Raw genomic sequence first — 17,154 nt, 5'->3', positions numbered from 1 at the left:
TTGTGAGCCACCATGTGGTTGCTGGGATTTGAACTCTGGACCTTCGGAAGAGCAGTCGGGTGCTCTTACCCACTGAGCCATCTCACCAGCCCCGGGTAAAGTTTTAAGTTCCTAAGACCTCCCTGGGAATTTACACCATACTTGGAAGAAAGCGACAAGTACACAAAAGTGAGTGACATTTTGATTTGCAAGTTAAGACGTGAATGCTAGGCAAGGCAAGGCCCCACCGCAGGTGAATCTCAACCAATGGGGACAGGTTGAGAGTACAACAAAGACATTTTCCTGAGGAAGTCCCCTATGCCTAAATCCTGATTGGTGGAATAATTTGGCACAGGCGTTTGTGGATTTCAGGTTAAAAGCTCCGCAGGATCCTGGCCTCAGGGTCGTAGTAAAGTCCTGAGTCTGGTCTGCAGCCCTGACTGATCAGTTCCCAGGCACATGCTCAGTAAACGATCCCTGTCTGATTAAGATCAGTGTTTGTGTGGGTTGTGGAGTGACTCCTGGACACCAATGATAGACCCTCTTCTCCCCCACCCTTTTTAGACAGGGTCTCTGTTCATAGCCTTGGCTGTCCTGGAACTCACTGTGTAGACTAGACTGGACTTGAACTCAGAGATCTGCCCATCTCTGCTTTTGACTTTTGTGATTAAAACCATGTGCTTCCTTCATGCCTGGTCTGATACACTATTTTTTAAAAATTATACATGTATGTATTTTATGTGTATTAGTGTTTTGCTTGTATGTATGTCTGTGTACCACCTGTGTATCTGGTGCCCACAGAGGACAGAATATGGCATCAGACCCCCTGGGACTGGAGTCAAGGATGATTGTGGATACTAGAAATTGAACTCAGGTCCCTGTAATAAGTGCTCTTAACTGCTGAACTGTCTCTCCAGCCCCTAGGGCTTGTGGATGGCCAAGCATGGTGGTGTGGTCCTGTAATCCCAGCACTCAGGTGGAGGAAGGACAGCGATCAACCCAGAGGTTGGTCAAGAGTACACAGTAAAATGTAGGCTGGCTTAGGCCAGCAAACCTGTCTTGAAACAAATTTAGAGGGCATAAACAGTAACCCTCTTTCTCTAAAAGACTTTCATTTGCTTTCCACTGTGAGGCTCCTAACCCAGAACTGTCCTAACCCAGAACTGTCCTAACCCTGGGCCAGAGTCTGGGCTTTCTCTGTCCCACATAGATAGCATGAAGCACGGTGGTTTTCAGGTGGTTGAGGTCACAATTCTAAATTTATGGAAGGTATCGGTCCCTTTCTCCTGCTTACCTAACTTCACTCTGAGACTCCTTCCATAACACTGTCCACTTCTCTGCAACACTCTGTAGCAAATGGATACAGACAAGACAAGCAGCAAACCCTGGGCTTGGTGACAGGAATTCCTCTGACCCCGAGTCCTACCTGACAAGTCCTCCCTTTATTAGCTGTTTAGTATGTGGAAAGCAAGACTGCTTCACTGAGAAGGTTTGGTTAAATGATCCAATCCACTGTTGGGAGCAGATCCAAGGACGCTGGCTTGCTTCGCCTAATCTAGCAGGCCTCCCATGGGCTCCAACACACTGTAGGCAATATGGCTATAAAACTACACTTTGGGAAGAAACTGTGACAATATGCAAGTGTCTTCATTGTCTTCTCCTACCTCAGCTAAAAGGAAGCTTCTGACGTATGCCTTTATCAACCTAGAAAAGGTTACACTGTTTCTCGGGTCAGTACTCTCGGGTCAGTACTCTCGGGTCAGTATATATCTAGCACGCAATACAATCTTTCATTCAAAGAAAATTTTATTGATGAAAAGAACACACAAAAAAATTTCTTGTGTCTGAAGTTTACATATGTGGAAAAGTTAGTATTTACATTTCCCATACAGTACATGATAATTTTCATTTTAAACTTTAACAGAGCTCCAATGGGATCAAAGGATCCAAGAAAACCTCGCTGGCGAGATAATCCTTAAGGAGGACCAGCACTGAGACGCTGTCTTAGCACCTTCAGTGTCTTCACGCTGCACCTGCTGCACTACGCTCTCCCTGCCCAACTCTGACTCTGTCCTTCACACATTTTCTTTTGCAGGCTTAGATGCAGATAGGAATTTTGCATAGCGTCTAAGAAAGATACAACACAATGTGTTTGTTCTATTCCAAAAACATTTTTTTAAGTTTAAATTTTTAAAAGAGATAAAAGCTGAGTGTGGTGGCTTGGGAGAGATGAGTGAGCTGCAGAGGGGGAGATCTGTGACCTGTCTGGGACAGACTGAACACCAGACAGCCGAGGAGCGCCACACAGTGAGGCCCTGTCTCGGAAATAAAATACTAAAATAAAAACAGGCACGAGCAACTACAAATGGCCATAGTTCAATCCTAATTCAACACTTAAAAGGGGAATCGATAGCTTGGCCTAATTTGTAAAAAACACACCATCTGACCTGCTGATTTATAACATGCAGAAAGAAAGGGACAGTCCAATCAGGGAGGGACACTGCCACCAAGTTCCTCCTTTCGGGGAAGGTAGGGGTGGCTGTGACCACTTCTTACAAACCTTTCAGTGTGACATCCACTCTTTTTACTGTAAAGAGGCTGCTGTACAAGGTTTTTAAAAATCCAGTGTAACAGCTATCACAGTTGCAAAGTAGCTAAAATAGTAGAAAAATATCATAAAAATATTTGATTCAATTTTCTAGGATTTTCAAAAAGTTCAAATACACATAAGCATATTTTCAAATACATATCTACATATAAAGGTACAAAAGTTTAAAATACTTCAGCAAAGAAAAATCTTGGATTTATATAAAGAGTGAAAGAGCATATCTTAAAATACTTTAATGAAAGAATCTTCAATAGAAGGAAGACTCCTCTAATGCCCTTCCCACCCCCACATTTAAAAAGTATTATTAACTGGACACTCCTGGTTGTTTTTTCAGGTATAAATGCATTATATTATTTTTGAAATCTGGGCTGTTGTTTCTTTCCAGTTTAAAAATAGACAAAAGGCCGGGCGGTGGTGACCACACCATTATTCCCAGCACTCGGGAGGCAGAGGCAGGCAGATCTACAGAGGCCAGCCAGGTCTACAGAGGGAGTTTCAGGACAGTCAGGGCTAGCAAAGAAACCTTGTCTCAAACAAACAAACAAACAAACAAACAAACAACAAAAATAACAGCAACAAAAATAAAAGCCAATCCAAAAAAAACAGTAGACAAAGCTGGTTTAAGTGCAAGGAAGACTGTAACAGTGAATTTTCTTTTTGCAGTGCTGGGAGACGACCCCAGGTTCTCAAGTATTCCAGGTGGGCGCTGTACCACTGGGCTACTCTCCCAGCTCAACAGTGGCCTTTATAAGACAAATCCATTGGTCATCTCCAGTGTGACATACATGTGCTTCTGGGGGAACGAGACAGTTTTCTTCAAGCGTCGGAATGGCTGCCAGCACCCTGCTCTTTCCTAGCTCTGGAAGCTGAGTGAACAGGCAGAGATGTGGAGCCTTTGAGGCTGGTTGGTTCTGGAGAACTGGCGGCCTGTGAAGTGCTGCAGTCTGTCAGGCCAGTCTCAGGAGCACTGCTCTTTGGACTTACCCTAGAAAACACGAGTGTTTATGTGCACAGCAGAAACACAGACCGGATGTTAGTTATCCTTCTAACCCTGTGCATTCACCCCAAGCAGCCCTAGCAGGGGATAACCCACGGCAGCTCCTGGGTAGCACTTCAAACCACAACCCGACTGACTTCACACGCTTTACCAAGTGCTATTCCCGGATGGCTGAGCACTGTGTCTCACAGGGGACACAATTACTGAGGCAGGTTCCTGCTGCCCGGTGACTGAGACCCCCATCAGTGTCAAGATGCATTAAGAGTTTAGGACTATATTGCTGGGCATGGTAGCACACACCTTCAATGCCAGCATAGGGAAGGCAGAGGCAAGTGGATTTCTGAATTTGAGGCCAGCCTGGTTGGTCTACAGAGCTAGTTCCAGGACACTCAGGACCAGGAACAAAAAGATGACCAAGACCTCAGCTCAAATCCAGTGAGGATGAAAGCATCTGGCTAGTTCCAGCTGGGTGTGTGGAGGCGTCATGGGACACAGTGTACTCAGCCCTGTGTTCTGAAAGGGCTGGGTAGTAAAACCTTGGGAACTTGCTACCGTTAGCTGTCAACATTCTGAGAAAACAAACAAACAAACAAACAAAAAAGCCCAAGCTTTTGATATTTTTTGACCATTGGGAAAAAATTCACAGTACTCTTTCATGTTCAGAAACTAAGAACATTTAGTTATCCTTGTATAAAATATCTCATTTAGACAGAATGACGTAACACACTGTTTCATTTCCTTGAGTTGTTTCTTTTCTTGCAATTTTTAGAGTTGAGGTTGGCCTTGAACTTGCCTCAAATCCATGAGCCTCCTAACTCCAGCTCCCCAGTGCTGGGATTCCAGGCATGTACCACCACACTCAGCTAGGCTGTATGGTGACAGTTTGTCCTGTATTCCAGATGCATTTTAAATATTTACCTAAGTGTCAAACATCACTAACAACTATTAAGAAACAAACATCACTTTCCAACTTGTATGTCATATATTAAAATTCTACTCAAAACTAAGCATTAAACTATTAGGTAGCACATTAGCAGTTGAAACCAAACTTCCTTAGATTAGAAGTATAGGTAACTCATCATAACATGCTTCTGGTCCAGATAAGGTATGTGCCAGGAAAAGATGAGTAACGCTCTCCCTCAAAGCCGGCCGACCTCACCTTCCTTCACTTGGAGCCCCTTCTGATCCATTGCTTCTCTCCGTCTGGCCGTCCGCTCGGCTTTCCCTGCCATTGCGGTCCCCAGAGAGCTTGGAGCTGGGCCCTGCGGGTTCCCCACGGTCCCGATCTTTGACGCTGGGAGTGTTTGCTCGGTCTGCTCTTCCCTCTTTGACGGATGCTTCTGGGGAGGTCTGGACTTCTGTTGAAGTTTCTTGCCCTAAGTAATCATGGTCAGCGATTGCTATGGCAGAGGTGCCATGATTTGTGGTCGCTCCTGTGCTAGTTCCCATGGACTTGGAAATGACCTTCAGCTTATGAGCCCCTGGTTTGCCATGCTTCTTCTTGTGCTTCACTTTAGAGTTGTGCTTCAGGAAGAACTCACAGGATTCTTGCAGCACTCGTCGGCTCTCACTGATGGGGCTGCGAGAGACCCAGGGAGAGAATTTGCTCAGTACATCTTAGGTGCTACAGACACAACCTTTGCCCTAAGTCCACTTTGATTAGTGAGATGTTCTGTATGGTTCGCATTATCTATGAAATCTGAGATTCCTCTACAGTGAAGTCTTTTGTGCAAGCACCTACTTTGCTTTCACTAACAGAAGCAGCACACTTGTAAGAAATTAAATGGCCAAAACTCAAAGTTTTGAAGGAAATGAAGCACACACCAGCATTCTGGGGCTGACTATATTTGTATCATAGAAATTGCTAACTATACGGTAAACCAGAGGGAGGGACACAGTCAGAATAAGCAATGGCCTCTGTTTTTTTTTTTTTTCCTAACATTCAAGTTGACAAGTTATAGTAAAGTTATATGGGAACACAGATATGAGCTGTACACAGAGTAAGTAAGGCATACAGTTCTGAACTAAAGTATTTTAGAGGCAGGGTCTTGCTATCCAGGTAAGCCTCACCTCCTGCCTTGCCCTCTGGTTACCAAGTATGGGGCTAAAAGTAGGTTCTGCTTGTCCAGCTATAGCTATGAAATTTGTGTTCAGTAGTCAAATCAATTGAAAATTAATATGTATGTATGTATATATATATATATGTGTGTGTGTGTGTGTGTATACACACACAGCACATTATACACACTATATATAATCAAAATGAACTATTTACTCATAAACATGAATTGACATTACAGAATGTTTCATTGGTTTGAACTGTCATCATTCTAGGTGAAGCATTAGCACTTTGATCTGTTTACTTTACAGCAATCATAATATAACCAGTCAGCTCTTACTCTCGCTTGCGGTTTCGCTTAAAGAACCCGGCCCATTCTGTGCACGTCTTTTTGCTTCCAACCCAGAAGACCGCAGAGATACCAACAATTAATGTCATCAGATATTTTATCATAAATAAAGCCAATTCTGGTCGAGCTTTTGGATTTGCCTACAAAAACAAAACAAATACTAACATACTTAAAATATAAAGAAAAATCTGCATTGTCAAAGTAAAGCTTGAACAAATTATACATTTTTAGTCTGTTTATTGCAAAAGGTTTGAAATAAGTAATATGAACAACAATTTTAAGTTCAATACATTTTTATGAAGTTCTGAACACGAAACTTCCATGTGTATCAAAATATGGCTGTTAACAGAAAAAAATACTTATGAGTGTTTTCAGAACCTTGGCATGATCTATTGCTCTTTCCTATTGGTAGACTGGCCTCTCAGAACTGCGAAAATATTACTCTGTGAGTATTTACTTATTTTTCCTCACTATAGTCTACATTTAAATATGTTTAGGGGTTACAAAGATGACTCAGCAGTTAAGTAAGAGCAGTTGCTGCTCTTGCAGAGAATCCACGTTCAGTTCCTAGAACCTACACCGTGGATCACAGCTGTCTATAACTCCAGTTTAGAAGAACTGTCTGTACTTTGTGGTACAAAGCTTACACGTGATGTATATATACACATGCTTGCAAACACTTACATGCACAAAAAGTAAAAATTAAAACATAAAAAACAGTTAAACTCATATTTTATAATCTTTCTCATTAATGCACATGATATTAAATTTTGATTGGCTACCACAAAACAAGTATTAGTAAGATGTGAAAGTATACAAATTTGATAAAAAGTAAAGTCACACTTTTGTTTAAAGCATGCTAGTCTTAATATATGTATTAAATACCAATATTTTCAAACATTATTGTAAGTGTTCAAATGTAACCGTATTACACACATTGCACAGCTTTTTGTAACTACTACCCCTGGGAACCCCACCCACATCAGCACAGAGCAAGCTTTGCTTGGAGGTTTGTTTCTTTGTGAGTTCTAACTTACTCAACTAGCCCCTAGTTAAACATATTTAGGTTAGTTCCCACGTAATTCCAACTGCTAATAATGTTGCAGTGTTCAGCTCTATATCACTTAAAGTGATTCTTCAGGAAGAGCTAAAAAAAAAAAGAAATAGGGAGGGTAGGCAGAGGGAGAGGGGGGGCAGAGGGAGGGAGGGTAGGCAGAGGGAGAGGGGGGGAGAGGGAGGGAGGGTAGGCAGAGGGAGAGGGAGGGAAGGAGGGAAAGAGGAAGGAAGGGAGAGGGAGGGAGGGTAGGCAGAGGGAGAGGGAGGGAAGGAGGGAAAGAGGAAGGGAGGGAGAGGGAGGGAGGGTAGGCAGAGGGAGAGGGCGCAGAAAGGAAAGCTGTCAGGTGCACACCCTGCCATGCTACTGTTCTGCCACTCAGCTGCATTTCCATCCAGATAAAATCTGTTTACTTTAATTAATTAATTTACTTGAGACAGGGTCTTGCTACATTCCCAGGCTGACTTTAAACTCAACAATCCTCTCCCTTGGCCTCCTAAGTATATAGGCACAATGCATACTGCTAAAATGTATTTTTTTTAATCCCCAAATTTTCATTTAAAAATTCAACTGAAATTCTATAACAAATTAAATATTTCAGGAATTTACAATTTTTAATCTAAAAACCCAGCCCCTTATAGTAATCCTCAGCCTCAGACACAGGGAACGTACTTTCTATTGCGTGTTCTTCTCAGTTAAGAATGGCAGGATGGGCTGGGCAAAAGGCAAAGTCTATTTTTAGATACACACACTGCACAAAAGGTTAAGCCCAAACATAGGGGTTTCCTACTAACCAAAGTGGTGGAAAAAAAACCCACTCCAATTCAGTAGATACTTTTTCTTTTTTTATGATGAGGCCTATTCTTCATAGTCTGCTTTTCATAAACCGACTTAATTGTTATTTTCACTTTAATGTTTGAAATATTTACAGGAGACTTGCTGTATTGTAACAGAGCTACTGCTTGAAGAAAGCACTCCTGGGCCAGTCCCCAGCCTGGCTACGACACCGGGGCTTACTCCCTGTGTCTGATAGCTCTCCTTAACTGAAGTCTACTTTTATGACCATGACAAGTGCACTTCCAGAAACATGAAGGTAAAGAGTGGCATATTCCAATGCTAGCACCTACCTGGTAAGGGCACGGGATGCGGTACTGGTGACAATGATCAGAGAACCACGTCATCTCCCAGGTGATCCTGTTCACTAGCTCATAGACATAGCAACCAAGAAGTGTCACCAAGGGCACGAGATACAGGCCACTGAAGACTCCGATGCGAATCATGAACTTCTTTAGCTTCTCTTGGTTCCGGCCATCATGCTGTATGACTTGTCGGACATGATTTAAGGAGATGATGCCGGCTAAGAGGAGAGACAGCCCAACAAATACGCAGAGGCACAGAGGCAAAAGGACGAAGTAGCGAGAGGCGTCCAGGTCATACAGGCCAACGAAACAAACGCCACTAATGTTGTCTCCTTCAACCTTGTTCATAGCGAGCAGCATGACGGTCAGGAACCCGGGCGCCCCCCAGGCAACGGCATGGAACCACACCGCTTTTTGTTCAATAGCTTCGCAACTCCATTTTCTCCCGGCAGCTAAGAACCACGTAATGGTGAGAATCACCCACCACACGGTGCCAGCCATTGTGAAAAAATACAGAAACATAAATACCACACTGCAAGCCTTATTCTTTGACCCCAGGACAACGGTGTCCCCGAGCTCCAGCTTCTCGTCTGCCTTATTACAAGCCGTGCTATTGCCCAGCAAAAACCCCACGAAGTACATGAGAGAGACAATGCTGTAGCAGACAGAGTAATAGATAATTGGTCTCTCTGGGTATCTGAATCTTCTAACGTCAATTAAAAATGTAAGGAACGTGAACAGAGTTGCACAAAGACAAAATATTGAAACTATTCCTATGAAACTTTTGGCAAAGTCTAGTTCATCACTTTTAAAATACATATTGGGGCACGGAGGGGCACACTGTTCAATTCCCAGAAACCTATAGCCTTGGTCCCCGGAAGTCCTAAGGTGCTTTGGACACCAAAATCCAATGTCTCTTGGGACTTGATCTGATTTCTTCTGTGGACCAAAAAGCTCTGTGTGTGGATGAGAAGTTACAGGAACAGTGCCATCACAGTGTGGCAATCTGTAAAGTTTACAAAAATGCAATGTCACGGCAGCACTTTTTACATTTTTAAAAAATATTTTCATTAATTCTTCGAGGATTTCACACATGCATACAATGTATTTTGATAATATTCCCCCTTCCCTTCACTCCTCTCAGATCTACTCCCCACTTTATTTTATCCTATGTTTCCAAGTATAAAACATGACTTTGCTGCTTCACAGCTGATGGGAGACATACATGCAAGGCTGAGGAGACACCTCTTGGGCTGGGTGAACATTAGAGACTGACTGGAAACTGTGCTGTTTATGAAGCATCAGCTCATGAGAGAGAAAAAGGAAGAAAAGGGAGGAAGAAAAGGGAGGGAGGGAGGGAGGGAGGGAGGAGGAGTAAGAGCTGACCTTAGTACCACACACCTTGATCCCAGCACTTGGGAGGCAGAGGCAGGCTGATCTCTGTGAGCTGGAGACCAGCCTGGTCTACATAGTTAGTTCAAGGTTAGCGAGAGCTATATAGACCCTGCCTCCAAAGACAGAAAGATAGAAATATATTCCTGTAAAACGAAAACTCACAATCTTTTGGCTTTGGTTAAAAACGGTAACATGGTCCATTTCTGCTTAGGACCTTTAAATAAAGCAGTGCAGCAGTATGGACGGTCACGGCTTCTTTCCCATCTTCTTCTATTTTCTCTCTTCTCAGAAGCGTTAATTGCCAGAAATTTGGTTTTTATTCTCCTCAAGCATTGAAAGGTATTTTACTATATTATTTACTAGTCACAACCTTATATAGTAGTTTCACAGGCTCTGAACTTTATATAAATGACATCATGCCATTAATTTCTTTCTACGGATAACACTAGTTTTTCAGTCTAGTCTTAACAGGTGTCAGTCAGCTGCATCCATTTCACCGACTGTACGATAGCAGGTCAATGTGTGAGTGCTGACAGTTCTTCGGTGAAGGATGCTCACGTAGTTTTCTACTTTAGAACACAAGGGGCCAGCAATGGCTCAGCAGGTAAAAGCGCTTGCTGCCAAACCTAACAATCTAAGTTTGCTGTCTAGGCTCCTCATGGTGGAAGGAGAGAGCCGACACCTACAAGCTGTCCCCTGACCGTCACACGTGTGCTGCAACATGCACACACCACCTGCCATAATGAATTTTTAAAAAGGAATAACCAACAGTCTTGCTGATGGCTCAGAATGTACTAGGAGTTTCTATAGATTTTCCAGACTTAGGAGAGGGGCATTTTCAATTTACCACACATTACTCCATGTGTGGATGGTAGTTAAGCGTCTAACAGAATGTGTGAACTCTACAGAGAATACTTTCCTCAGCCTAGAGATAAAATACAAAAAACAAAACCAAAAAACTAGGCTTCCCCAAATTACTGTGTGAAGTTTCACTATATAAACAAAATATTTAAAATTCTAAGTCCCTAATGTCTAGAGAATAGGAAACAAAATAATTAAAGTGCAAAGTTCAATGACTTGATGAAGACCATTTATAAGTTTACGGTGCTTAAGACCCTCTCCGGTGTGTCACTATGTAGACCAGGCTGGCCCAAACCTGATTCATACCTCAGGCTGTCCTCCAACTTGGGATCCTCCCACCTTAGCATCCTTAGTGCTAAGATTACATGTATGCACCACCATACCTGGCTTTCAAAATCCTATTTTTTTTACTATGAACTATAACGGCAATTGGTCAAACCTACAAAATATTAATCATATTAATCGCATTTATTCACTGTCATAGAAAGGGCCAGACAGAATAACTGAGGTGAAAAAAGTGTATTCCTGAGATTCTTATATATAATAAAGACAATTTTACCCTGCCCAAATATTACAGTAATACTGGTGTGAATTACAGGCAGATGTGAGCCGCCCGGTGTGGATGCTGAGAACGAAACCTCAGCCCTCTGTAAGAGTACTACATGTCACAACCACTGAGCCATCTCTCCAGCTCCAAAGTGTGTCAGATCCAAAGTGTGTCTTCTTGAAAACAGGACAGGCACATAAAGAAAGGGTGGCTATGAAAATAAGGGAGAGAAAGAGCAAGACAAATCAGATCCCAGGACCCTTGCACTGTGGTAAGTAGGCTGTGCTGCAGGGAAAGGCAGGCGAGCAAGAAAGGACGGGGAGAGAGGTGCAGAGTTAGAAGAGGCACTGACAAACTCTCAAGAGAGTGCCCAGAGCCACGACTTTACTGTACAGTTCTGGCATAAAATGTGTGCCTGGGCCTTGACAAGCTGGGGAACCTGCTTCCACCAAGAACTGGGTTGCTTTTCTGCTTGTTCCAAAGCTAAGGCACTTGGCAGGGCAGAGGCACCATCCTGGGGTCTGAGAGCCTAAGGTGTGCCATTGTTCCAGAGTCCCAAAGTAAACAGAAGCTGCCTGTGTAGCTGCCAAATCCTTCAGCAGGCCAGGACCGGGGCTCTAGTCAGAGACTCGATTGCTTTTGTATTTGCAAAATAAGATGCCATCAAACTGTGAAGACTGTTTTTACATCTAGGGAGAAGTTAGAATATTTGTAGTAATAAAATAGAGTTTAAAAAGAGGTGTTTGTCTGCTTTACAGACGTGAGAAATGGTTTGATTTGGGTTTATATCATTTCTTTTAAAATGGAGATTCCACTTCCTATGGCAATGGATCAAGTAGTTCCAACACAAAACAAATTTGACTTGGTGTAAGAAAACAATGTTTGTTCTCAACAAAATCCAACTTTACAGAGTATAACTCCAAAAAGGGGGGAAATGTCAGCTTAGGGACCAGTGCATGTTTCTGGGAGTCATGACCCCTCCTGCTTTGACACAATCCCACCAAGAGCAAACATCTTGCCCACAGATGTTACCGTCAAGAACACCTAGAATTTACTGATTTCATTTTCCTGCCACTAAGCTGTAAGACCCCTGATGATAGGAATTCTTTTCTGTGGCATCTTTGATGTGTATGACAGGAGAGACACACAGTAAGAACACAGTGAGTGGGTACAGACTCAAGTGTCCCACTGTTCCCTCAGCTGCCATTCTCAGTGATCTGAGCATACTGTGGACATATCAGTAAACTCTGGCTGCTTAGCTCTCTTCCCCAGTCATAACCCCTAGCCACGATGGCTGTCTCTAGTTATGACATAGGAATCAACTCAGGTATCCTGCCCCTGGTCTGTAAGCTCGGATTTTACAGTGTGCTTATCAGAAACCATCTGCAATGCTTTTTTATACCTCACTGGGACATCCCATTTCTACATGACAATTCTTTAATTTTTCCACCTCAGTCCTCATCCACTTAAAACAGTCGCAGACTAAATTAATGCTGAGACAACCTCCTTCTCAGTTTTCTTTCATCCTACTCTTCTTCCTTTTTATTATTTACTTTATGAGCATGAGTATTTTGTCTCAATGTTTGTATGTATATCCTGTGCATGCCTGGTAACATTGCAGGCTAAAAGAGAGCATCAGATTTCCTGGAATTGGACTAATGGGTGGTTGTGAGCTGACATGTGGGCACTGGGAATTGAACCTAAGTCCACCGCAAGCCATCTCTCCAGCCCCTCATATTATCTTGGCACTGTATCCATCTGAACTTCAACCACAGATAAACCCAAATATCTGCTTCCCAAATATACAGGCCCAAGTATCCCACCACTGCGGCCACATGGTTCAACAGACCAGAGTGTCCACTAGACCCTCAGGATCACCCACATTACCTGAAGGGTTAGCGCCTCTACACACTCTACACGCCTGTCACTTCTCAAATGTACAGACTCAGCAGGATGCAGTGCAGACGCCAGCTAGTCCCAATAGGATTCCTTTAGGCGCCTTGGTGACCACATGATCCTCCTACTCTGAGCCATCCTGACCTCCATCCTCTACTAGCTACACTTGCGCTTGGGCTCCTGTGTTCTCCTCAGACAACTTCTAGGGACTGTCTCCTCTGCCTTCTGTACGCCTGCCGTTCCCTTGATCCTAGAAGTTCTTAGTCAGTCCTTGCTCCTTTATTCCTTACTATACTTGTGCAGTGCGACCCCAACCACAGACAAACTCCACTGTCTGTCTCCTATTCTTCGCCCCACCACTTTAGTAAAAGTGAAGGCTCCCCCAGAGTGGCCCACCCGATGCTTCCTCACCACTGGGTCCCTCCCTCTGTTCTGGACATACATTCATTTCCCATTTTCCTTATTAGTTCAATTGGGACCAAATGATTGACATCTTGACAAACAAACTCAGAGGCTGTTGAGGTGAGTTCTGTATCTTCCCTCACTTCCTCCTCAGCAAAGCTAGAAAATGGAGGTGGCCTGGAGTCCTGAGACAAACTGCCATGGAGAGCTTTTCAACAACCCTCATGAGACAGTAGTATGAGTGCCCTGTTCTACACAGAGGCCATTCCCACCTTCACACACCTGTGAGCTCACTGCTCTGAGCAGGAAGTCATGCTAGATGGAGCTGACGGGCCTGACCGCTGCTTGCACCACAGCTTTTCTTACGCATGCTGCTATAGGTACACTGCCTTGCTGTTTTGTTCTATTTTCTTTTTGAGGCGAGGTCTCACGCTACAGCCTAGAGTGGCCTTGAGCTCTTGACCTGCCTAACACAGCCTCCTGAGCACTGAGATGTAGGCATGCCCCCCACCTTGCTAAGTTTCTCACAGGCAGAGCTCACTCATATTAGAAGGTATCTGGGCAAGTTGTTCTTTTTGCCTGCAGTGTTTGTCCCCTCTCCATCATCTAAGTAACTCAGTCTTATCTTCCATTCTTTAGCTCAACAGTCAATCCTCTTGACCACCCCCCACCCCAATGTAGGCACCAGTACGTTCTCGTATGACTAACCAGAAGTCTACGGTGCTCACCCCCACCGTTCCTACCTATGAGGGTGCAGCAAATACCACCAGTCAAACAGGGTGAGTCGTACGGTGACGCGCTAACAATACTAAAGTGCCATTTGTCTTTAGTATTTGTAGTTTTCATTCTCACTGGAAAGAATCACTTACCTGTTACATTCAAGTTCTTCAGGCCATCGGATGCCAAAAGTGTCCATTATTTTTTTGCAATCAGAAACTATTTTCTCACACAATTTCCGACAGGGTGGAACTACATGAATTTGCTCTGTGCAGGTTGGTACAAAAGCTTGGCAAAGGAACATTTCAATGTTTGGTGAACATTCTAGATTTGCAAGATGCAGAAAGCGCTATTAAAAAAATGGAGAGATCCAGTTAGGAAAATGTTAATCATAAATGCTTAAAGAGAATACTTTTCACCTACCTTCGAAATGAGTCTTAAACTCTCTTTCAATGTGTTTAAATTTTGAGGTAGTAACACTTTCTGTTAAATTTATGTATGAGCTCTTCGTACAAGATGGAAATTATGACGTTATAGGATGTACCTTTTTCAAGAAGTCATGCTTTGTCATTATTCATTCATCCCATCTGCACAGACATTCATTATTCAGTTATATTTAATATTTATAAGAGATGCCATGGGGTAGCAGACACCGCTCTAGGCCCTGAGGATGCAGCAGCGGACGGAATAGTCAGAGATCCTTCTTCCTTTAATTTAATCCTAGTGGGAAGGGTAAACGTTAAGAAGCACATGGTATCTAATGACGTTGTAGATATAGGTAGGGACAGTAAAGGGTGGAACATGACAGAATCCTTTCGATGGGAGTAGAGGATGCCTGTGCAGGTATTCTGACAGGAGAGCAGAATCAGTGAGGTCAGAAGAAATGGCTGGCAGAGTGAAGGGGCCTCAGGTACCACTGCATGTGACAGCCACCACCCTAAGCCCAGTGGTAAATTCCGGTATTTACTCTATTTACATCACCAACCGCCACAACTCCAGTTTCTCAAGATTTTTCCTTTGGTTTTAGAGGACACTAACTCTTCTGGATGTCACCTCATTGCTGCTCTTCCGATCCTCTTACTTCTAAGCAAAGGAAATGCCCTAGAGCACAGATCCCAAAACACTCCTGCCAGAACACTGCTCCAGCCCCATTTCTCTGTGCACTCCACATGTGCTTCCTGACAACTTCATTTGTCACCAACAACACCTCACACTCCATCCGTCTGTCTACCACAACTCAGCCCTGGTACTCCAAACAGTCCCGAGGTTATCCATACCTCACGGTGCTCAAGCTGCTCAGGCCTCGGACCTTGGGACCCAACCTCTACCTTTTCCCTTTCACATTATATCCAGTCCATCAACAAATCTTGCGATTCTCCCTTCAAAATATATTTTGAATTTCACCATTTGCCACTGCTGCCACCCAGTCAAAGGCACTGTATCTTTCCTGGCCCACTGAAAGCCTCCTGTGGGTCTCACTGCATCCCACGCTTGCTAAACTTACATCCACTACTCCATAGTTCCACCAATGTGATTATTTGAAACCTAGGTCCAAGGACTCCACCAGACCATGTCAGAGTCTTTACCAAGCCTTCGGGCCTCAAGACCCCAGACCCCACACTGGCTCCAGTCTGTCTTCTGCCACCCGCTCTCCTTTGCTTCTCTTTCCATGCTGCTCCTGTCTTGGGCTTTGCACCTGCTGTCCCTTCACTCTGTCAGCCATGACTTCTGCTTGCCTTTCACCTGTGCAGGCGGTGAGAGGATTCTGTCATGTTCCACCCTTTACTGTCCCTACCTATATCTACAACGTCATTAGATACCATGTGTTTCTTAACGTTTACCCTTTCCACTAGGATTAAATTAAAGGAAGAAGGATCTCTGACTATTCCGTCTGCTGTTGCATCCTCAGGGCCTAGAGTGGTGTCTGCTACCCCATGGCATCTCTTATAAATGCTAAATATCACGGGATAATGAACGCCTTGCAGATGGGAAGAATGAACAATGACAACGCCAAAACAAACAATCAGACCAGAAAGAAAGAGCACAGCCGCAATTCCAGGGACTAATATGCAAAGGAAATAATTCTGAACACTTCATCATACATCACATGCTGGAAGGCAATGAAGGAACAATTCTAAAACTCAGATGGAAAGTCACTTTCAAAAGAGAATTCTATAACTAGCCAACTATTTAGGTTACGGTAAAATAATGAGATTTTTGGACCTGGAAAGAATTTTAAAAATTAACTCTCAAATTAAAAGTAGAATATGTACTGAGAAGGTCCCTCCTGCAGCAGTGGGAACAAATACAGAGACTCACAGCCAGACATTATATGCAGAAAGTGAGAGACCTTGGACAATCAGCCCTATTGGCTGATCCTAATGTCTCCATCAAATCCCTCCTATCAGAAATCAGGGCACCTCAGCAGGGGCGGAGGGGGAAGGACTGTAATTCAGAGGAGACAGAGGACACCAAGGACACAAAGTTCCCTGAATCAACAGGATCTATGCACGTGTGACCGAACAGAGGCTGGGACAACTTGCACAGGATTGCACAAGTCTGTGTCAGATGGCATCCTAGAGCAGAATGGAGAAATGGACTCATGTCTCCATCCTAGCCCAGAAGCTGTCTCCAATTGATAAGCATCTGCAAAAGAATGTAGTTTCCTCCAAGGGAGTCTCACTAGGGAAAAGAAATCACTCTTAGTGGTGGGCTGTGTGCCCAGCGGTGCATGCCGTGGAAACAGAGCGCAACGGTGTCTGTGGAGGCTCCTTGTGCTACACTCTCATGCTGGCCTTTCCTCTTTCCTGTTTTTCTTTTCATTTTATTTTACTTACATATTTTTCTTCTCTAATTTTACCCTACAGGTCCCTTATATACACATCATGGCTTCCAGTTTACTGTTTTGATGGGGTTCCTGAGGGTGCAGACCAGTGGGTCACTGTTTCTGCATCTTCTCTTGGGCTCTTTTCCTTCTGCTTGTTTTGTTCTACTCTGAAGTGTCAGTTTTGATTTTTATCACATTAAATTATATTCTTTTTTTTAAAAGATTTATCTATTATTATATGTAAGTACACTGTAGCTGTCTTCAGACACTCCAGAAGAGGGAGTCAGATCTCGTTACGGATGGTTGTGAGCCACCATGTGGTTG

The 17,154-nt window shown here is 43.6% G+C and overlaps 1 protein-coding gene across 3 annotated transcripts in view; it reads right to left on the bottom strand.

The window, feature by feature from the left end:
- Window positions 1–1,771: 1,771 nt before the first annotated feature.
- Window positions 1,772–17,154, bottom strand: part of Fzd6 (frizzled class receptor 6) — a 32,287-nt gene continuing 16,904 nt past the window's right edge. For 2 of the 3 annotated variants that reach the window (XM_021183642.1, XM_021183643.2), the window contains exons 3-7: window positions 14,156–14,352; window positions 8,174–9,191; window positions 5,984–6,132; window positions 4,744–5,163; window positions 1,772–3,572 (exon numbers count right to left, since the gene is read on the bottom strand). In XM_021183642.1, coding sequence (XP_021039301.1) covers window positions 3,404–3,572; window positions 4,744–5,163; window positions 5,984–6,132; window positions 8,174–9,191; window positions 14,156–14,352 — 1,953 coding nt within the window. In that variant the 3' untranslated portion in view covers window positions 1,772–3,403. The remainder of the gene's footprint in view (window positions 3,573–4,743; window positions 5,164–5,983; window positions 6,133–8,173; window positions 9,192–14,155; window positions 14,353–17,154) is intronic. The other variant, XM_029470102.1, reaches the window with a different exon arrangement.

Source organism: Mus caroli, chromosome 15 (assembly GCF_900094665.2).
Source record: "Mus caroli chromosome 15, CAROLI_EIJ_v1.1, whole genome shotgun sequence".
In the NCBI taxonomy this organism is placed as follows: domain Eukaryota; kingdom Metazoa; phylum Chordata; class Mammalia; order Rodentia; family Muridae; genus Mus; species Mus caroli.
This window is presented reverse-complemented; position numbering and strand designations above follow the sequence as displayed.